The sequence below is a fragment of the Penicillium diatomitis genome (assembly GCF_028827545.1).
Source record: "Penicillium diatomitis strain IBT 30728 chromosome Unknown utg000010l_segment0_segment0, whole genome shotgun sequence".
In the NCBI taxonomy this organism is placed as follows: domain Eukaryota; kingdom Fungi; phylum Ascomycota; class Eurotiomycetes; order Eurotiales; family Aspergillaceae; genus Penicillium; species Penicillium diatomitis.
The window spans coordinates 1,772,825-1,792,868 of record NW_026623182.1 but is presented as its reverse complement, the minus strand read 5'-3'; the positions used below and the strand labels follow the sequence as shown (position 1 = coordinate 1,792,868).

General features: G+C 52.2%; 7 protein-coding genes across 7 annotated transcripts; 4 read left to right on the top strand and 3 right to left on the bottom strand.

Annotated features, from left to right (window-relative positions):
• Positions 1 to 542: 542 nt before the first annotated feature.
• N7539_007610 (GTP-Rho binding exocyst subunit SEC3) lies at positions 543 to 5,116 on the bottom strand (the record flags this gene model as incomplete). Its single annotated transcript, XM_056937211.1, has 3 exons — positions 543 to 1,467; positions 1,549 to 4,747; positions 4,933 to 5,116. 3 exons carry the CDS (start codon positions 5,114 to 5,116, stop codon positions 543 to 545), a joined length of 4,308 nt encoding a protein of 1,435 aa, XP_056788010.1.
• Positions 5,117 to 6,104: 988 nt separating this feature from the next.
• On the top strand, positions 6,105 to 6,461 carry N7539_007609 (uncharacterized protein; the record flags this gene model as incomplete). The annotated part of the gene is made up of 1 exon (XM_056937210.1): positions 6,105 to 6,461. The coding sequence occupies one exon, from the start codon at positions 6,105 to 6,107 to the stop codon at positions 6,459 to 6,461; it is 357 nt and encodes a 118-aa protein (XP_056788009.1).
• A 932-nt stretch (positions 6,462 to 7,393) lies between these two features.
• On the top strand, positions 7,394 to 8,578 carry N7539_007608 (nucleolar and coiled-body phosphoprotein 1 family protein; the record flags this gene model as incomplete). Its single annotated transcript, XM_056937209.1, has 2 exons — positions 7,394 to 7,426; positions 7,496 to 8,578. 2 exons carry the CDS (start codon positions 7,394 to 7,396, stop codon positions 8,576 to 8,578), a joined length of 1,116 nt encoding a protein of 371 aa, XP_056788008.1.
• Positions 8,579 to 8,997: 419 nt separating this feature from the next.
• On the bottom strand, positions 8,998 to 10,897 carry N7539_007607 (uncharacterized protein; the record flags this gene model as incomplete). Its single annotated transcript, XM_056937208.1, has 2 exons — positions 8,998 to 9,712; positions 9,786 to 10,897. Coding segments are annotated over 2 exons (1,827 nt in total), but the record flags the coding sequence as incomplete, so codon positions are not given.
• A 528-nt stretch (positions 10,898 to 11,425) lies between these two features.
• N7539_007606 (mitochondrial 37S ribosomal protein uS7m) lies at positions 11,426 to 12,676 on the top strand (the record flags this gene model as incomplete). The annotated part of the gene is made up of 4 exons (XM_056937207.1): positions 11,426 to 11,746; positions 11,830 to 12,180; positions 12,253 to 12,390; positions 12,422 to 12,676. 4 exons carry the CDS (start codon positions 11,426 to 11,428, stop codon positions 12,674 to 12,676), a joined length of 1,065 nt encoding a protein of 354 aa, XP_056788006.1.
• A 462-nt stretch (positions 12,677 to 13,138) lies between these two features.
• Positions 13,139 to 16,811, top strand: N7539_007605 (putative plasma membrane phosphate transporter Pho87; the record flags this gene model as incomplete). Its single annotated transcript, XM_056937206.1, has 5 exons — positions 13,139 to 13,163; positions 13,583 to 14,021; positions 14,174 to 15,356; positions 15,431 to 16,553; positions 16,666 to 16,811. The coding sequence occupies 5 exons, from the start codon at positions 13,139 to 13,141 to the stop codon at positions 16,809 to 16,811; spliced, it is 2,916 nt and encodes a 971-aa protein (XP_056788005.1).
• Positions 16,812 to 18,050: 1,239 nt separating this feature from the next.
• N7539_007604 (uncharacterized protein) lies at positions 18,051 to 18,969 on the bottom strand (the record flags this gene model as incomplete). Its single annotated transcript, XM_056937205.1, has 2 exons — positions 18,051 to 18,057; positions 18,221 to 18,969. 2 exons carry the CDS (start codon positions 18,967 to 18,969, stop codon positions 18,051 to 18,053), a joined length of 756 nt encoding a protein of 251 aa, XP_056788004.1.
• Positions 18,970 to 20,044: the final 1,075 nt, after the last annotated feature.

The window sequence follows — 20,044 nt, the reverse complement described above, 5'->3', positions numbered from 1 at the left end:
TATCAGCCACGGGTCGTCTGCTCCCGAGGAAAAGAAATATGGTACAGAGAAACTGAGAAAAGGCTGGGAAACATCCAATTATGGTATGAAGCATCTCGTCTGGGCCGGCCAAACTTTCGACTATCTAGAGAACATGGAATTGACCCGGTCAAGAGGAAATCGTTAACAGGCGAGGAAGCAAATCTAGGGAGTAACGAAGAGCTCAAGTCGCAATCATTGCACATTGGAACACATGGGTATTGACACCATCAAGAAGAGCAGGTCCCAACATTCAACCGACCAAGGCCATGCTCCAGAATCGATGGGAGTGATCCTCGGCAGCACGACGGAGACAGAGGGGCGTGACATGAAGCTCGTCGATTGCGGGATGAGTGTCCGCGTAGACAAGTTAGCAACAGACATATTAGAGTGTGTGGTGACATTGTGTTGGAAGCAGAGAAAGGGAGCAAGGGTAACATGTAACACAAGATCAAGGCGGAACATATCACTGAGAACAATTCGCGCAGACGAACCACCTAGGGGCTGCAGAATCACAATGGACCTCATTTTCGGAACATGTTCAAAGCATCCTCCTTGCGCCACTCCATTTCTAATTGACCCTCGTAGACGGTATCAATGAGGCGCCGGGTTCGATCCCAAGCATTCTCGTAACGAAGCTCACACTCCCGCAGGACCTTCAAGACCAGGCTACGGCTGAGACCAGGGTCGTCGGCATCGCCAAAGTGCTTCTCGACCCGCTTCTTCAACATTTCCACTCCGCGTTTGATTTCCTTGGCGTCGTACGCGGACAGAATCTTCTTGGCAACCATGCGAGAGTGACTGGCCCGCGCCGCAATCTCAGCAGGGTTGCCACTGACCTGCAAGCTCTCGATCGACTGGACAAAGTCCAGCATCTTGCCCAGTGGCCGGTGGATGACCGCGTCGAGGTATAATCGCATGTGCTCCTCAAAGTCTTGACGCGCTCGATCCACCCACCGTTGCAAAACAGGCAGGTTGTGCGCATCCACCTCCTCCATATAATGATTCATGTTCTCGATGAGCAAGATATGGTAATTCAGAATCTCCTTATCCTCGGGGTCCCCAGCGCTGGCGGCCACGCCGGGAGGTTGTCCAGGTGCCTCCTTGGCGATGAATTTCAAACTCTCCCACATTGCCCGATTGATACGATCGTATGCATCGTTGACATTATTACGAATATCAATCGTCTCCCCGGTGGAGGTGGCAAGCATGTTCTCCACGGCAGTGGAGAAATTAGGGAACACCCGCATGAACGAGATCACTCCCTTTCGTTTGTTGACTTTCACTTTCGTGTCCTCAATGCCGCGTATTTGCTCATCTACAAATCGGTTGAACAATCCCATCAGTCGTGAGTGGATCTTCTGCAGAGAGTGAACGATGAACTCCTGATTGGTGTCGTCGAGCTGCACGATAGCGGACTCCAGAGAGGTAAGAATACCAATTCCTTGCCTGAAAAGAACAAACAAGAGATATTAGCCTGCGAAATTCATATCCCCAAATACAGGGGTGATGTTCTCGAGGTGCACTTACATAGGATCTGCCTGAACGACCCAATCGACCGTACTCTGTAAGTCATTAGGCCAGAAGGAGAAGATATCGTCCATGATCTGTTCTACACGCTTCGCCGCCTGGCGATCAGCGTCCGGAGTTTGCTTGGCGGTGAAACTGGGGCAGGGTCGAGCTTCCGGCCCGGCCGCAGCAACCAGCTCTGAGAAATCGGCAATGGCAAGGGAGTCGAGGTGGAAGAATTGAACAATGAAGTTTTGCTCGTGCGTCATCAACTGCAGTGCCTCTCTCAAACTCGAGCCAAAGGCCTCGAAGGGCTCCACCTTCGCCGTAGACTTCTTCTCGCCCGAGCCCAGTCTCAGGCCAGCAGCTGCACGAATCGTCTTACCACGTCGGACGGTGAGCTTACGGGCAGCCAGCGTGATTCCTTCCGCCTCTTTCTCCTTCTCTTGATGAGTGAAAAGCAGTTCTTGCTCATCACCCGTGGGCTTGCGCGCTACCTTTTTCCACGCCGCTAGATTTTCGCGGAGGTCATTCTGATATGACGGCTTGGATTGTTGCTCGTAAAGCAGCACAAGATCCTGCCATTCCGAAATGCTGACTTCCTTTGCAAATAGCATCAATGTGTTGTACCTCCACACTTCTTCGCGGAACTTTTGACGTGCCAAGCCATCGAGTTTCAAAGGATCTGTTGGTGAACCAGTGACGGCATCGGTTCGTTTCTGTTCTGCCGTCTTCAAGGCGACAGCCATGAAGGGTTTCAAACGTTGGAGGAACGTCAGGGCGGCTTGGCGGTACTCGTCCTTGCGTTCCCTGATCGCACGCATTTGGCCAATCTCGGTACTGGCGTAAACACCGACACTGGCGTCGGCCTGCCTTCTCTTATTCTGCCCAATATCCGCATCAATCATCAGCATTGCCTTGTAAAGCGTCGCCAGAGCGTGCTCGGTCTCCTTCAATCCATCCAAGTTGGCCAGAGAGGCCTCTCGCAAGGGGCGCACGTCCGACGGTGAGATAGACAGAGTCCTGAGCAGATTCTGCAATTCGTTCTGGAGAAGTTTTTGATTCGCAGTCTGCACTTGCAGGCCTTGCGACTGTGCCTCAATGTACGCAACATCTTCGTGTAATGTGTTCAGCTCGTGCGCGTACAATGTCAGCAGACCATCAAGCTCTTCACACTCCTCGATGGTCTTGTCAATCAATACTGCCAACTGCTCGACCTTTCCTTCCTGCTGTTCAAGGTTGCCCAGCCAGCTGGTAGCCTCGACTCGGCCAATTTCCCGGCGTACATCCGCTTCCAGATCTTCAAGCTTCTGCTCGTCGCCGAGTCGTCCATTCCATCCAAGATCCGTCAGAATATCGTCAAAATCAATGCCGCGTCCATCAAGTACACTTGGGTCAATGCCCAAGGATTGACAGTATTTGACGGTATGGTCTTCGCGTCGCTTCTTCCGATGACTTTGGGCGCTCGGGGAGGGACTTCTTGGGCGCTCTTCAACTTTGACATTCTCTGGAGGGGTATCTCTCGATTCAATTGTCTCGTTTGCAAAGCTTGCAGTTGGCATTGACACCTCATTTTCGGGCTGCGTTACTTGAAGCGTCGGTGTCACAGGCTGCGCGGTCTGCGCAGTGGTGGGTGCTGAAGGTGCTGAAATGGTTGACGCTGCCGAGGTTTCTGTTTCGACAGTGTCATCTGCACCCACCTTCGAGACGTCGTTAGTTGACCGGGATGGAGCGGGGACGACCGCTGTAATGCCATCAGGTCCCACTGTCGCGGCTTGTTGTTTTTTCGCAGCTGCCAGGAGACGCTCTCCAGCTCCGCCAGCGCGGGGCTTGAACGCGCCATATGTATTGGCAGCTTTTCGGAACGCATTTGCAATGTCTTTCGTAGATTTCTTCTTGATCATCGGACCAAGACCAGGTCGATGTGCCTCTCCATCTGCGCCTTCATCTTCGATCTTTTGATTATCAGTGGTATCCTCATCCTTGGTGCCAACAGTAGCTGCAGCTTTGGACGTGGCAACCTCTTCAGGCACAGCGGGAGGGTCTACCGTAGACTTTGCAGGTGTAGGGACTGGTGGGTTTTGTATTGTTGTAACCGGAGAAGATGAGCCTGCCTCTTCGGAGACAACTGGGTGACTCGGGGGTTCGACTGTTGGCTCCGGAGGTGTGGCAACGACGGCAACAGGGTCAGGAACGTCGTGGGGAGTGGACTTTTGGGTCCCATCAGCGCTCTGAATTGCACCTCGATTGTCACTGGTAGAGGAGTTAGCTGTCGTGGGACGAGAAGCCTCTGTACTTCGCTTTGGCTCCGTGGCCACGGCCTCGGAACCTCGAGCTGCGAGAAGTGAAGGCGGGATTGGCGCCGCACGAGTGTCTGGAGATGGAGGACCCCGGGCGTCTCCCTGAGAAGACTCCCTATCGGATTCTTCACCAACATGCAGAAAGGTTGGGGGAGGGTCTCTACTCCTTTGATCTGTGCGCGGAAGTGGCCCAGTTGGCGGCGGGTTCTGGGGTGGACCGAAGGGTGAAGGTGCTCGCCTGGGAGCAGAGCGCGGCATCTGCTCCCGACTCTTCTGTGACCGAAGTGGAGGATCGTCCGAGGCTTTCCGCCGTGGCTCACGGGACCCTTCGCGGCTGGGGTTGCGATTGTAGGGCGGTTGTTGTGGTGGCATTTGCCGTTGAGTAGATGCGTGAGTCTCTGGCGAGGGTTCGGGGCCCCCTCGTGAGGCTGAAGCTGGTGGTCCAGAAGGCGCCGGAGGGTTGAGATTCCCAGTGAGCAACTGCCTCTCTCTTTCGTCGAACCCTATGAGGTTCGGGACTTTGCCTCCGGTGTACTTCTTGTAAATCTTGACTAGACTGCCAATGAAGAACTCTTTTTCCTTGGGGCTGCGAGCATGCCAGTAGTATGGCTTCCCCACAATCACCACGAAGCCAGCGCTTCCTGCCCACTCTTTGTGCTGTTGCTCTGTTGGCGTATGTGGCACGAATGCGCTATAGGATTGGATACCAGTCAGGTCATCCAGCATCCACGTCTTGCCAATGGAAAAAGTTCCGTCGCCATTTTCTCGGGCTTTATGCATTCGAACCCGACCTGATCTCCGAACAGATACGATGATGACGCGGGGTTTCTTGTTCGCCGGAGACGATTCCGGCGGGGCTGGTGTCGAGGGATGCGCCGCATCTTCGGTAATTCGGACGTGTGTGATATAGGACTCAATCACTGTGGAGTCAAGACTGTCAGCTATCCTGATATCGGTATATTAAGAGACATAATATCGCGCTGTCCCAAGGCGACACACGGGCCCTGCGTTGTTTCATCGCTTGAGGCCCTCTCCAGCCGTCTGCGGGGAGTCAGGGCAGAGGCATCCTGTTGCTTTCCAGGATCCAATTCAAATCTTCACATACAAGTGCCATCGCTATCTTTTTTGGAGTAGCAGCTCTGGATAATTCGCTTCTTCTCGTCCTCGAACTTTTCGGCCCTGGACATGGGCGTGTCTCCGCCGCTAGATCCGGGGCCAGATGCCGGGCCACTGCGTGACTCGGCACCGGGTCGCACATCGTTGGGTCCCGGCGGGCGACGTCCGTACATTGCGATGTTTCTCGTTTCAGGAGGGTGTCATTGATCTTTGGGGTGGCGGCGTCAAGAAGAATCAAGGGGACATTGCCGGGGTCTGGCCTGATCCGGAGTTCCTGGCAATTTCGATCGCGGCTTGGCCGGAGATTGATTGCACACACCCGCAAGCTGGAGCTGAATCAGGAACGCTGATCACGATCAGCAGGGACAAGCTGCGGGGGCCGAGGAAATGCGATCTCAGGCCGGACTAGGTGGTGCATTGAGATAAGCTCATGACATGTTTTGGGGGTTGCGGGCGGAGACAGCTCGTGGGAGCTGTTCATTGGTCTAAACTTGGTACAGTTCACAGAGTTGTCGCCTGCCAAAAATGGCGTCCGATTAGTAGTCCATCCTGAGCTGACGACATGAACAATCATCTTAACATCTCGTGCAAGAGCACGAACGTCCGACACGGTCATACTGGTGATTCACTGGACCTTCTCAGGAAACCCATTGCTCTACATGGTTTCAGCTTAAGACTTCAGTCATGTCGTCGCTGACTCGCGGCCAATTGGTACAAGACTTTGACCCAATTTGACCGGCGAAGTACATCTGATGCGAGTGTCTCGGTTCCCTTGTCCCTGTATGCCCAGATTTTGCCTTCTTGTTGATCCGCACTTGCTCAATTTGAGTCGGGCAAGCGTACAGACCGTAGGTAGCTTGACCCCGTGGCTGCTTTGTCAACGACCTCCCTGCCGAGAGTAGCGGCGTCCAGCAAAAACCTCTCTCTCCCTCTTCTCTCACTTCGCTCTCAATTTCCCTCCTCTCTACTTTCGCTCCTCTTTCGTCTGCCTCTACCTATTCCGCCAAGGCTCCTAAGCTCCTCTTTTGGATTGAGAATGACCTCCACCCGGTGGACAAAGGCGAGCAGCCGGGGCGTATGACACCACCATGATAACGCTCCTTGCACGCTGTGGGGTGATCAAGCTCGAAGATTTCGCTCTCCGAGTAGTGACGAAATGCTATGGGAGTTAGAGACGTCCGAGGCCAACAACTGACCCCGGGGCGCAGAGTGGAAAGCGGTTATGGCCCGCTCGACTCCCTATACCAGTCCGCCATAGCCGCGACAATCCTCGGCGTCAACCTTCGAAACTTGCGTGGGCAAGAGAGAGTCACTGTCGCCCACCATGGCTCTCTGCACTCCGAGGAGGTCTGGCACCCAAAACTCTACGAAGACCTCTTTAGCTCCGTTGCTGACACCCGCCCGGAAATTGATGTCGCCCTAGGTTGTCTCACCCCGGCTGCCTCAGCAAGCTTCACCAAAAGCTGCCTCTTCCAGGCAGAACCTCCACGAAGTTTGAAGCCTGGTAATATGATCTAGGCAGGCTCGTGGAGTGAAGTCGATGGGATGAGCTCTGGGCTGATCAGCGTGCTCATAGTTGGCAGAGCCTTCAGAAGGCAAGAGGTTTCTCAGACAAAATGTCGGACCGTGCTGCAGGTCATCCTTCGATACCTCTGGAACGTTGTATTTCGTCTTGCGTCAGTACTGTCTTTGGGGGCCATCATTCCTGACCTGGTAGATAGACTGTGTGGGGCATGAGTGTAGTTGATGTTGAGAGTGGAGCAGTCACTGGCTTCTTCAGCCGATTGAATGGTCTCGAGTCTCTCGACTGCGTCAGCGCCCACTCAGATGACCTAATTGCCGAACTGCGGTATGTAGCTTCGACGTGGAGTATCCTTTTCGGTTCATTTGTCTTTCACAAGCATTGCCGGCTTCATATTTCTTACAGAACTTTGGGACCGCGCTTGCCCATTTTCTCGAAGAACCTTTTGGTCACGCTGACAGGCAATGTGTGACCAAGTCGAACGTGTACAGTATGTTTTGTTTATGCCAGTCTCTATGGGATTCACGCTTGTAACCATTCAAATCTGAGGCGTGTACATAGCAAACAATTCGTGGTTGTGTGTAGTTATACTGACACTAGGTATAGTGTGTACTGTGTAGTGTAGTGTGTACAGTTGCACGCGCCAAAATACCTACCGTACCTTAGTACTACTACTTGGGGATCTCTGGTGAGAAAGTTGGGTCACGTGTTAGGAACACATAACTCGAACCTCTTACATATACTTGGGTCTGGACCAATAGTCGCGAATTGTTTTCTCACCGCCTTGTAGGCGCTTTCTGCTGGTCTTTTTTTTCTGTTCCTGACAGAACAAGCAGCAAATCCTTAAATTCTGTCTGCAACGCTTCTGCTTGGGGTTGTTTTATTTCTGAATTCTTCTGACACAATTCCCTGCCTCATATTATCAACCATGGCTGCTCAAAAAAAGGCCTCAGCAAAGAAGGTCGGTATTTTAGTTGATGCAAGTCAATGACATAGAGCATACGGGTCTAACGGGAGGATGAAGTTATAGGTTGAAAAGAAGACCACCACTCTTTCCCCTAAATTGCTTGGTGCAATCTCGTCTTTCTTGGCCAAGAACGGCTTCACCTCTACGAGCTCCGCATTCGCCGAGGAATTGAAGAAGAATGGAAACACTATTGCCGACAAGAAAGCTGCGCCCTCATTGATTGAAGTCTTCCAGGCATGGGAGAAGAAGTCTAGCGGCTCCGACAGCAGTTCTGAGAGCGAGAGCGACGACAGTGATTCTGATGTCAGCATGGGAGAAGCTGCTAAGTCTCGCTCCACCTCTCCGTCGTCCTCCTCTTCCTCCTCGAGCTCCGACAGTGACGCCGACGACGAGGACGACGAGGATGAAAAGATTTCGACTTCTTCCCCTGATGCTGCTATCGAGACATCAAAGGGGTTGAAACGCAAGGCAGAGTCTAGCAGCTCCTCGTCTGACTCGAGCTCTGAGTCCGAGTCCGATGCCGAGCCCCCCAAGACGAAGAAGGTCAAGGTATCGAAGGCAGCATCTTCTTCCGGTAGCAGCTCTGAATCGTCGTCCGGCTCCGAATCCAGTTCATCCAGCGAGTCAAGTGACTCGAGCGACTCCAGCTCGAGTTCTGAGTCCTCCGACTCGTCCGACTCCGAGGAGGAAGTGCCCAAGAAGACCAACTCAAAGAGCGAAAAGAAGCCCGCTGCCGAAACATCTTCCGATTCCTCGAGCTCAAGCAGCTCCGAGTCCGGCTCCGACAGCAGTGATGATAGCTCAGATGATCAAAAGACTGGTGGTGTTTCGGTTTCCAACGGTGCCTCTGATACTAGCGCAACGATGTCTGCGTCCCCTGCTGCCGAGAGCAAGCCTGCGAACACCGCGACCAAGAAGAAGCACGAAGGTGCCCGCCCTACTCCTCTTGCCGCGTTGAGTCAACAGCCTTATGACGCAATTTCCAACGAATACGTTCCCTACGCATATGCAGAGCGGGCTTATGCCGACCTGTCAGTCACTCGCGGTAAAGGATTCACCAAGGAGAAGAACAAGAAGAAGCGCGGATCCTACCGTGGCGGCCCCATCGATATCGGCGGTGGCAAGTCCTTCAAGTTCGAGGACTAAAGTGAGGTGCCCTCGATCGCGGTGATGCTCCAAATGTGTTCGTTTGGGGAGTATTCATGGCTTGACCTGCACCGAAACTTGGACGATCTCAAATTTGCTTGTCTTTTCTTCGAAAGAAGAGGCTATCTCATCGACTTCTATGCAAGCCTCTTCCCTTTTCTTTACCCTGTTCATCTGGCTACACTGATTTGCTTGTCTCGAACACATCACGTCAAGACTCATTCTTCTCGCTGAACTTGAATGAGTGACTTTCTCTTCCCCACAGCACGGCGCTCAAGGAGCTTCGAAAGGAATTTGAAACTTTGTAATTACCTATGTCTACATCTTTGCTTACATCTATTGGAATACCATGAAAAGTTTTTTCGATGTAATATGAAAGGTCGGCAATGGCTTGTGTTTCGCTTTTTACATAGTGCTGGCTATCCATCTTGTCGCCGCCAAACTCCAGGTCTTTCCAATGCCTCCCATCGCCGATCCCAACCAGACATGACATCCTTGTGGGCATCATCATATTGTGCTTGCCAAGTCTCTTGCTGCTTTCTCAGCTTCGAGGTAGTAGTTAAATCATCTGGACTGGGTCGTTCGTACCCAGCCACAGTGAAAAATCCCGTCCCACTTCCTGGGGTCATATCCTCGTCGAGGCCGAGATCGAGATTCCGATCGTACCATTGCTTTGCCGGTCCGGTCAGATCGTCTGTTGATGCAAAATCCAACCGGATCAGGCCCCCCGCCACTCCCGTGTAAACAGTTGGTGAAGAAGGCGATGGTGTAGACAGGCTGTATATTGGGCCTCTGTACGGACGAACTTGGGTGCGGCGACGGGACTGAGCCGTCGGCGAGGTGAAGAAGCTGGCCGGTAATGGTGCGGAGAGGAAGATGTTGAAATTTTTGCTTGGGTACTGCCCTTCGTTATGGGCGATTGGTGCATTTGAAGGGGCCTTTGGGCGAGAGCCTTGAGCATGCAGATAGCTGTAATTCGTACACCGTAGATCGAATAGTTTGATCAGGGCATTGCCGCCTGAGCCGACTATGAATCGATCGTGACCAAAGGCTTTGAGGCTGTACACGGAGTTGTCGTCGGTTGGGTCCTCGTACGCTATCTCATATTGCCGTGGCGACCTGAGGTCATGGAGACTGCGCACAATGTCAGTTACTTGATTTTACATGATTTTCCTCATCAATAACCCTCTACCACAGAGATACTCACCGAACAATTCTGTCACCCCACGCTGCCAGGAATACACTGCCTGAGTGACCCCCCAAGGGATGATTATTGAGAGGCTCAATGGCGCTGATTGCGTGGCGAGCGTAATGATTCCGGACATGACCATCCATAGCCAAGATGCCGGAACCGATCGTTTCTTCCGTGGATACCCCATCCGGCCTTATTCTCGATATGACCAGCGAGTCCGTTTCGTCCATGGTAGCCACGGCGATCCGAGTTGAGGAGAGAAGTTTTGAACTTCGGCCTCGAGAGGAACGCTCTGGTTGAATCCAAGCAAATGGTTGGACAATCTCATCCTGTATTTCCACGTGGTATAATGCCGTTGTGCCTTGAAGAAATTGAGCGCAAAGAATAGGCCCATCAGCTCCTCGGAACAAATCCGTCTCGCTGAGCTCCAATCCTTCAGTATGGAAGGTCTTCTTGTATTCATAGGAGGTGCCATGTGAGGAGAGTGCGACATGCCGAAGATCCCCTCGTCTTCGTCCAAAGATCATGTTTTCGGTCTCTTTCCCCTTGTCATGCTCGGCGTCCAACAAGTGCAGGCCCAATATATCATCGTGACTGCTCGGCTGGTCAACGTCGTTGAACAAGACCCATTCGTCTGAACACTGCTTTCCTCTTCGCCTGGTTCGCATCAGAAGTTTTTCGCCGGCACCCCATGCCAGAACTTCCTTTCTTGCTGCCCAGGATTCGCCATTCCAGAACTCGTACGAGTCGATGGGGGGTCTGTATCCCAGTGTAGGATTATCCTGCCGGGTCTCCCCCTGGAGTCCAATACGGGTGATCGTCTCTGGTACAATCATGAACCGCCCAATGACTCCTAGTCGATCCAGAGCGCGTGAGCGGGAGGTGAGGGCGCATGCTGCATCTTTCCAGAACGGAGGGGTCTGAATTGATGGGAACTTATTTTGCACAAATACCCGAAAGAGCCGGGTTTCTTCCGCTTTGAGGACCTTATATATCTGGCGGCATGTCTGTGACAGCCGAGCAATTGCATTTGCAGTGGGAAGGTGTAGAACCACCTCACATATGATCTCTGGCGGAAGATCCGTAAACTTCATGATGCCGGATTTGAGCAGGTAATGAATGCAATTCTAACGATTTCCATGTCTCGCTTGTCTCAGATGATCATGACTCGGTGTCGGTTGCCTGCTGACTTCACTCGTTTTGGTTGCCGGTCAAAGCCCAGCCTAAGAGGATGGAAAAGCAGAAAGTTGTATCGAAGATCAAGCACCTGCAGGTGGAAACAATATATATAGATGACCGAGCGGACAAGTTGAACGAGACGTAGGACGTCGTCAGTGAACCTACCTAATAATGTATACAGTAGCTTCGTCGACGAGAACTTAGGGAAGCAAAACGCAAAATTTGCACCCAGTCATCAACATCCTTGCAAATCCACACCAATCCAATGCCTTGTTCTGCGGCTCTGCATTGAGGATCGGGTGTTCCTGCAAAGCGTTTACATCATTGCCGTCTCATGAAGAGCCCCCCGGCCGCGGCGCCCGTTGACTAAGCACATCCGGGAAATTTGCAGACCGCACGCCGACGAGGCATCACCGGTCGTCAAGACACCGTCAACTCACCCATTGCTGGACTCAGAGTGGTCCTCACTACTCAAAATGCCCCCCACGACAACTTTACTGACAGCAACTCGGGCGGCCGCCTTATTCCGCCCGCCATTTGCTGCTTCTTACACGCAGCGAAGCGTCGCTCTGCCTCTCCGATCTCGCAAGCACGCGGGCCCGATTCAGAAACGATGGAACTCATCGCCAGTCCACAAGAAGCCTCTCTCGCCAGATGAGCAAAAGTTCCCGACACAGGATCAGCTGCCTCATGTCAATGAGGAGGCCTCGGCAATGGATCGCATCCTTCAGAAGGAGAAGACCTGCGATGGACAGCCGTCAAGTCCCGAGTTGGAACAAGGGAGCCCGGTTGAAGATGTGAGTTATGAAGGAGCATTGGCTTTGTACTGTGCGACTAGCTTGATTTGAAGGGCTGACTCACGAGTGGCTCTTTGGAGTAGATCTTGAAGCGTGACAAAGAAGGCTTGAAGCACATGCCCAAGGTCATGCAAGACCAATTGAAAAAGAAACCCGCCGGCAGCTCTCGTTCATTCTCGACCTCATCTCGCAGCCGTCAGCAAGATATGGAGACAATCGGCTCCCAGGACGACATCTCTGCCGCTGTTCTTGCCGATATGATCAAGCAAGTCAACGATGAGGCAAACTACCAGCTGCCCGAAGGGCTCAAATTCGACATGCCCATGCTGCCGTCCGAGAAGAAGACTTTGAACTTTCGCAAGCGTTACGACTCCATGCAAGATCAATTCACAAAGATGCTGATGCAAGATGGAAAGCTGGCGCGCGCCCAAAAGGTGAGTTCACTGGGGGTTTGAGACCATGGCTTTGTTCAAGGGTGTAAATGCTGAACTCCAATGACTTCTTAGAACATGTCCATCATCCTCGACCATCTCCGCACATCCTCTCCCCCTAATATCAACCCTCGTCGCCCTCTCATGGGTGGGCCTCCTGCACCCCAATTGCCCTTGGACCCTGTCCGCTACCTCACCTGCATCATCGACTCGGTGGCCCCCCTTTTTCCGAATCCGCCAACAGAAGGGTATTGCCGGTGGTGGTACTGCCGTGCAGATCCCCCACCCTCTGACGCTGCGTCAGCGTCGTCGTGCTGCGATCAAGTGGATCTTGGATGCTTCAGAAAAGAGACGTGACGCGCAGCTGGCCAACCGCGTCGCCAATGAGTTGGTCGCTGTGGCTGAGGGTCGCAGTGGTGTCTGGGACCGCCGAGACCAACAGCACAAGATTGGTATTTCTGGTCGTGCCAACTTGGGTCTCGCGCCTCGTCGTCGCTAGTACCTTTTACTTGGATCTATTTCGGCAATCTCAATTCCAACTGCAAAGAATGAACATTTAATCGCACATTGCGAACTTTTGTCTTATCATGCGATCTTTCGGTCTCTATCATGTTTCAGGGTCCTTCCGTTAGGGTAACTCGGTCAAGAGGATATGTGCGAGAGCATCTACGAATATGAAGCTTCGCCCAATAGTCTCAAGACGAAGTTTCGTGGGCTTTTTGCCAAGTGCATTAGTACTAGCCTCTTGTCGCTTGATTGTTACTACCTACATTCAGAAACTCGGTGGCAGTCATGGCACTGTTTAAAGTTAGTTCCGCACGTGACTGGGTGGTCGAATTCAACCACGCGAGCCTTCACATGACCCGACAGGCTCAGTCGATGTCTCCTGACTACGTCAATGTTGATCAGTTGTACTTATTTGCACCTGACTTCTGGCTTAAACAGGTACCAAGTACCCACTATGTCAACCTTAGCTGAGGTGCCAAGTACGAAAGGCACTAGATAGTGTGACCTGTAAACTGTAAAGTCTGATGGAGGCCTGGCCGTCTCGAAAAGGCGCTGACTCAGACCTCATCTCATGCCCGATTGGGCGAGCCGTTCAGGGTTCCATACCTACGCAGCAGTCGCGGATTCCGACTAAAGCGCCTTGCAAGTTCTCTAGAACACGAGGATGCGCCATCACCCTAAACCGACTATTCCATAGGCAAAAGTATTCGCCATTACGCAATCTACACACTGGAACCAGTCCGAGTACACGTGCCTCATATCAGAACGCACCACGGTCGAAACCCACCCAACTAGCCGCAATTGAGCAAACTACCTCCATCGGCTGTTGGCGCCCCGCAACAAACCATTTGCCTATCGGTCGCACCCCTCCTACCTGCGACGAGACTATATGAGCGAGGCCGAATCCTGTCCGGCCCTCTTGCGACTCTGGCTTCTTCCCAGAATTGTGATTCATACGAGCTCACTGACTTCAACGCTACTGGCGGCAACCGCGGGACGAACGCATCCGAATTCGAATCCACTTCCGCGCAAAGATTCGGAGGCACCGTTCGGCCGTTCAAGCCCGCTGCCAGTTCAGTAGCTCTTGCGGGACTTGATTGGGTTGCGATCTGGAAGGACGAGAAGGTTTCCTTTGCAAGTCATCGCCCTCGGGCCCCTCGCAACACACGACTCAAATACTGGACTGAGGCGCTTCGGAGTCGAACTCGACGGTTAGCAGAGGAGTGCGTCAGCGAAACCGAGAAGGTTGCCAAGATGAAGTTTTCGCACAGCATTCAGTTCAACGCTGTGCCAGATTGGAGCTCCAATTATATTGCCTACAGCAATTTGAAGAAATTGTAAGTTCGAGCTCGCTGGGCGGGTGCTGTTGTGCATGTGTCACATTGCACAGCCATGTGTGGGAGACCGCTGGTCCCTGCTTGTGGACGGCGGCTCGGTTGCAGGGCGAGACGAGCAGTGGCTGACTCTCTACATTCCGGTCACCACATAGAATTTATACCCTCGAGAAACAGGCCAACCATGTTGATGGACAGTCAGGCGCGGACGTGGAGTCTGCTCCGCTCCTGGGAGGCGCCCAGGTGAACAACCCAGACGCGGTCTTCAAGCGTGCGCTGGACACGGAGTTGGACAAAGTATGCACTTTTTATCAGCAAAAGCAGGCTGAGATCTTCCAAACGACGGACGAGTTGCTTCATGAGGCCATGGGGTATCTATCAGAGACTGCTGGGGTCAACATGGACCCGGTCAGCGAGACTGTTATCAAAGCGCGAACACTGAGCTCGAACTCGCGCTATGGCAACACTCAGCGCCGCCGGTCCAGCGTCAGTGAAGACGATGCAGACAGTGACGACGAAAATCCCGCCACTGCAGTCATGGGCCTCGCTCGACAGGCGTCTATTGATGGGGGATCCACAAATGATGATCACCGCCACGGCGACATGTCGGACTCCAATTTCTTTGCCCAATCGGGCAGCCGCTTGCTTCGAGACCCGGACATGAATGATCAGGCTTTTTTGGCCCTGTATAATGCAGGCGTCTCTCTCAAAAAGCGTCTGATAGAATCATACGTCTCCCTCTGTGAGTTGAGATCGTTCATCGAGCTGAATAGAACCGGTTTCTCGAAAGCGCTGAAAAAGTACGACAAAACCTTATTTCGCAATACTCGTCGAGACTATCTGGCCTCTGTAGTACACCCGGCTCAACCATTCACCGACTCTACGATGGCTGCGGTCGACAACTATATTCAGAAAGTTGAGGGCGCGTACGCGGACGTTGTCACAAAAGGAAATCGTGAGCTAGCCAGCCGCGAGCTGCGACTACATCTCCGTGAGCATGTAGTATGGGAGCGGAACACTGTCTGGCGTGAAATGATCGAGATTGAACGTCGTGCTCAAGCGGCCAACGTCGGTATTCGTCGTACCCTGCTAGGAGCCGATGAAGACCCGGCCACCGCTATTCGCCAAGGCGACAAAACTGAGATTCGCACCACAGAATTCAAAACTCCCTTTGGCCGCATAGAATTTCCCTTGTGGTTGTGTAGCTTGAGCTTTGGTGCCCTCGTCTTTAGCTTGGCAGTGTTTGGAGCCTTGCTTTCTGTTCCAATCATGAAGTCAGTTGAACAACAGAATTGCTTGGCAATGCTTGTCCTGGTCAGCATCTTGTGGGCAACTGAAGTGAGTCTCTAAGAACGATTGGCCTTTGGTCATACGTATGGTGTCTTATACTGATTTTTTTCCCCCTCTCCCAGGCCATTCCCCTGTTCGTCACCTCACTGTTGATTCCCTTCTTGGTGGTCATTCTAGGTATTATGCGGTCGGATGGCAAACCGTACAAGCGATTGCCTCCGAAAGAGGCAACGAAGATGGTTTTCGCATCCATGTGGACTCCGGTGATCATGCTACTCTTGGGAGGCTTTACTATCGCTGCGGCTCTTTCAAAATACGATATCGCACGACGCATGGCGATGTTTGTCCTGAGCAAAGCTGGATCCAAGCCCAAGATTGTTCTGCTGACCAACATGTTTGTGAGCATGTTCCTCAGCATGTGGATCAGCAATGTTGCGTCTCCCGTGCTTTGCTACTCGATCATTCAACCATTGTTGCGCAACCTTTCGCCAGATTCAGACTTTGCCAAGGCGCTGGTGCTCGGTATTGCATTGGCTGCCAACGTTGGTGGTGCCGCATCTCCTATCGCATCGCCGCAGAACATTATCGCTTTGCAAAATATGTATCCTAGCATCAGTTGGGGAACGTGGTTCTTCATCTCCCTGCCTGTGTGCATCATTTCCATTTTGTTGATCTGGGTGCTCCTGTTGGTGACTTTCAACCCTGGCCGCAATGCCACTGTGATCCCCATGCGCCCTGTGAAGGATCGCTTCACCGGGGTCCAGTATTTCATCAGCGCGGTAACTCTAGTGACGATCGCGCTCTGGTGTGCCAGCCACCAGTTGGAGCATGTCTTTGGCGATATGGGAGTGATCGCCATTATCCCTTTGGTCTTATTCTTCGGGACAGGTATTCTCAACAAGGAGGACTTTAACAACTTCCTGTGGACTATCATCATCCTGGCCGCTGGTGGTCTCTGCCTCGGCAAGGCGGTCACCTCTTCCGGTCTGCTGCACACCATCGCATCCGGGATCACGGCGCGCGTAGAGCACCTCAGTCTCTATGGTGTGCTCATCGTCTTCTCGGTACTGATTCTCGTCATTGCTACATTCATCTCGCATACCGTCGCTGCTTTGATCATTTTGCCTCTTGTTCGCCAGATCGGCGTGGGTATGGAGGAGCCTCATCCCAACCTGCTTGTTATGGCTAGCGCTCTCATGTGTTCCGTTGCGATGGCCTTGCCCACAAGTGGCTTCCCTAATATGAGTAAGTTGTTCGAACCAAAGCCTCCTTCCCGTGTGGCCATCTCATTTCTACACGATCTTGATTTACCTTTGAGTATGTTGAGAATCGAGCTGACATGGCCCTTCTTCTATAGCTGCCATCATGACCGAGGTTCCACAGACTGGCCAGCGCTACCTTCAGGTCCGCCATTTCCTCACTCGAGGCATTCCAGCAAGTCTGATGTCCTTTGTGGTGATTGTGACTGTTGGTTATGGACTTATGCTTGTCGCGGGACTCTAGGTAGTCGGCATTTGATGAGATTTTTTTTACATTGTTGTGTTTAGGGGAGGGAGCTGGAAAGTGAAAAGGTTACGTTTGGCGATGCCCAGGTCAATCCGCCTTTCTGCTCGGGGTCTTCGTTTCGTGTGGTCCGTTGTATATGAATGCATGCGAGGTCGGCCCTCGGAGGCGCGTTGTTCATCTCACCGAATTCAATCTCCTCTGGAGAGGCCGGTGTTTTTCCCCTTTGGCTTAAGTTTGTGGTCTTGAACTTTTTGGTTGCCCTCTTCTACCTACATTATGTTGTACGTCTTCGGCGCTAGATCCCCAAAACGGGATCATTGCAGTCTCGTCGATCTTGTACTGGAATTTTATAAGAAGCCATAAGACGGAGATAATCAGCCTTCAGCCTCTCTATCAAACATGCTCTACACAAATAATACGCACCCTGTGCCCCGGATTGCTTGTTGCTCTTTGTATTTCAAACAGAGAGAAATCTCACTGTGCGCTCCACTAGGTGTCCTGCCTTGCCCGCCTCTGGCTCTGATCCCGGGCTGATGACAACCTCTCAGCAGCTGGAGAGTACCTACACTAAGCGAGTGGATCCAGGTCTTGATGGGGTACTTCCATCGAATATCAGACACTCTTCCCATATCAAACCCAAATCAGTCACGGCCCCAGTCCGGTGCTGTAGAACAACTTCCAAACATATTATGAGAACTCGGTACCAGATCGCATTCTAGAGTGAGCCGCGAAAGAAGCTCGAGACGGAGTTTAAGGTAGTAGCAGTTCACGAATAGGCCAGGACGAAAAGATCGGCAGGAGGAGACGATTCTTAGATTATTTCGAGTAGGATGATAATGACAAAGAAGGGAATACGTCAAAGGCATAACACACACATCATGTACCCCATGGTGGTAGTGAACAACAACAAGTTCACAGGACAGGAATGGGCAAAGAAGACAAGATAGAGAATATGGGAGGGTCAATAGATTCCTTGCGTTGAGCAGCGTTGATTCTGCATCGTCGCGTCGTCCCATATGCGTGAGAGAAAGGAGAAACAGATAGATCTGGTCGTTATTGCAATGAGTCGAGTTCAGGCCGGATTTGGGCCCTCGATGATTGAAAAGGACGTTGTAGGGGAACAAGACGGGAAGAAAGAAGAGATGAGACAGACGTATCATGGCGTAATCATGGCAACAAAAAAAAATAACGAAGCGCATAGACGGGTAGACGTCTAGCTACTGTATAGTGACCAGATTAGTTCCTGTAAAGTCAGTTAGTCAGTCAAAAAGTGTTCTCATCAGGATACACATTTGTGAATATGTCTAGCTTTTGCGCGATGACAGGGCGAAGAGAGAGAGAGAGAGAGAGAGAGAGAAAAAAAGGCAGATGTCGAGGGGGCTGTGAATAGAAGAGGGAATACTGACAACAAGCCCAGAGTCAAATCACCGTGAATCTTTGCCTTCAATTGAATCTCAATATCAAGGTTCAGATCCAGACGCAGACGCAGCTGCTCATCTTTGCCACCATCATCCTTGCCCTCCTTCTGACCGCCGCCAAGCAGACCACCCACGGCCTTGCCGGCAGAGCCGGTGACTCCGTTTAGGGCATTGCCAGCGGTATTTTGCACCAACTGACCGGCCTGGTCGACACCACCGAGACCGCCGAGGGGACCACCGTCTTGACCCCCCTGCTGCTGTTGGGGTTGACGGGTGCGGCGCGTGCGCTGGCGACGCTTCTCCGATTGACCTTCCATATTGCTTCGGGGAACGGATTCGACGTCTGACTCTTGTGTACGGCGAGACTTGCGGCGTCGTTCAGGCTTCGCCTTGGGTTCGGGCTGTGGCTCGGGCTCAGGCTCGACTTCCTGTTCTTCTTCCTTGGCTGGCTCGTCGTCCGAGTCGGCTTCCTGTTTGCGAGACTCGGGCTTTTCTTCCTCGTCGCCTTCGTCTTCTTGGTCTTGTTCAGTCTCAGGTTCTTTGTCCTGATCCTGGTCCTGGTCCTCGTCTTCGGGAGCTTCTTGGTCTGCTTTCTCCTCTTTTTCTTCGGGCTTCTCCGACTCTTCCTGGCCCTTTTCGGAGGGAGGGGGGGTCTGCTCTTGCTTGGCGGGCGACTTCTTGCCTAGCTTAGGAGGTGTACGCTTTGTCGGGTTGGAGTTTGCTTCGTTATCGGCCATGGTGAAAGGAAAGGAAGAAGAAGAAGAAAGAAAAAAGAATCGATGGCGAAGGTGGGCAAAGAGGGGGAAATATGAAGATCCCAGAAGACTATCTCGGAGGGGTTATGAAGGATACCGCGTCACCAGGAACCACGGCATGTACAGGGGGACTCACTTGAGCAGGTCCGTTTCATGATTATTCTTTCGATCCGAAGTACCACCTCCACTGGTATCGTGCAGGTATAAGGTGTGTCATGGCCCGGTCAGATTGTCTCCCAATGCAGGTGGCAGGTGGCTGGTGGAGAGCAGGGCTGGCTATGATGTCGGCGGTCCTTTGGGTCGAGTGGTTGTTCAACCTTGATTACTCTTTTTTTGTTTAAAAAAAAAACGGAAGAATTACACACAGAGTAAGAATAGCAAACCCCCCAAAAAAAAGAAAACCAAAAAAAAGCGAAGCACAAATGAAGATGGATGGATCATCGCATGAAGTGTTGATTGGCGCCCCCGACGTCAGATGGAGTCGGAGTTTAATCTATCAATAGTCCCTGCGTATGTGGTACATATTGTAAAGGAGTAAGGACTAAGAAGAGCCGAGAGACTAAGAGGGAATGGAATGATCAATTACATGGATAGTTGTTGTACATTACTTTACTATGATAGGCCTGGAAAAGGACAGTACAACTCCAATCTAAATTGAAGACACGCAACGATCATCATCTGTCACCAGAGAGTGGGAAGACGAGAGTACAAATTCCATACTTTGGGCCTTACTATAACTACAGTATGTGAGCCGTGAGCCGTGAGCACTGAGTCCGGGGCACTGGGCAGACGACGCACCTCGGCTTGTTCGAGACCGGGCCTGGGTAGCTGGAAAGCATGATTGACATCCAGTACTACTCAGGACTTCCATAGATGGTACCTGAGGGATCCCATTGCCAGCAACAAGTCAGTCCAACGACCAGAACAGAACTTGCTCTGAGGGTACCTGTTCCCGAACAGGTCCAGACTCCAGACTCCAGAGGACAGACGACAATAAAGAAACCCACGGGGAGAAACTTCCGAGTCTAGTAGTCCGTCTGATTGGTCACTGCCCAGC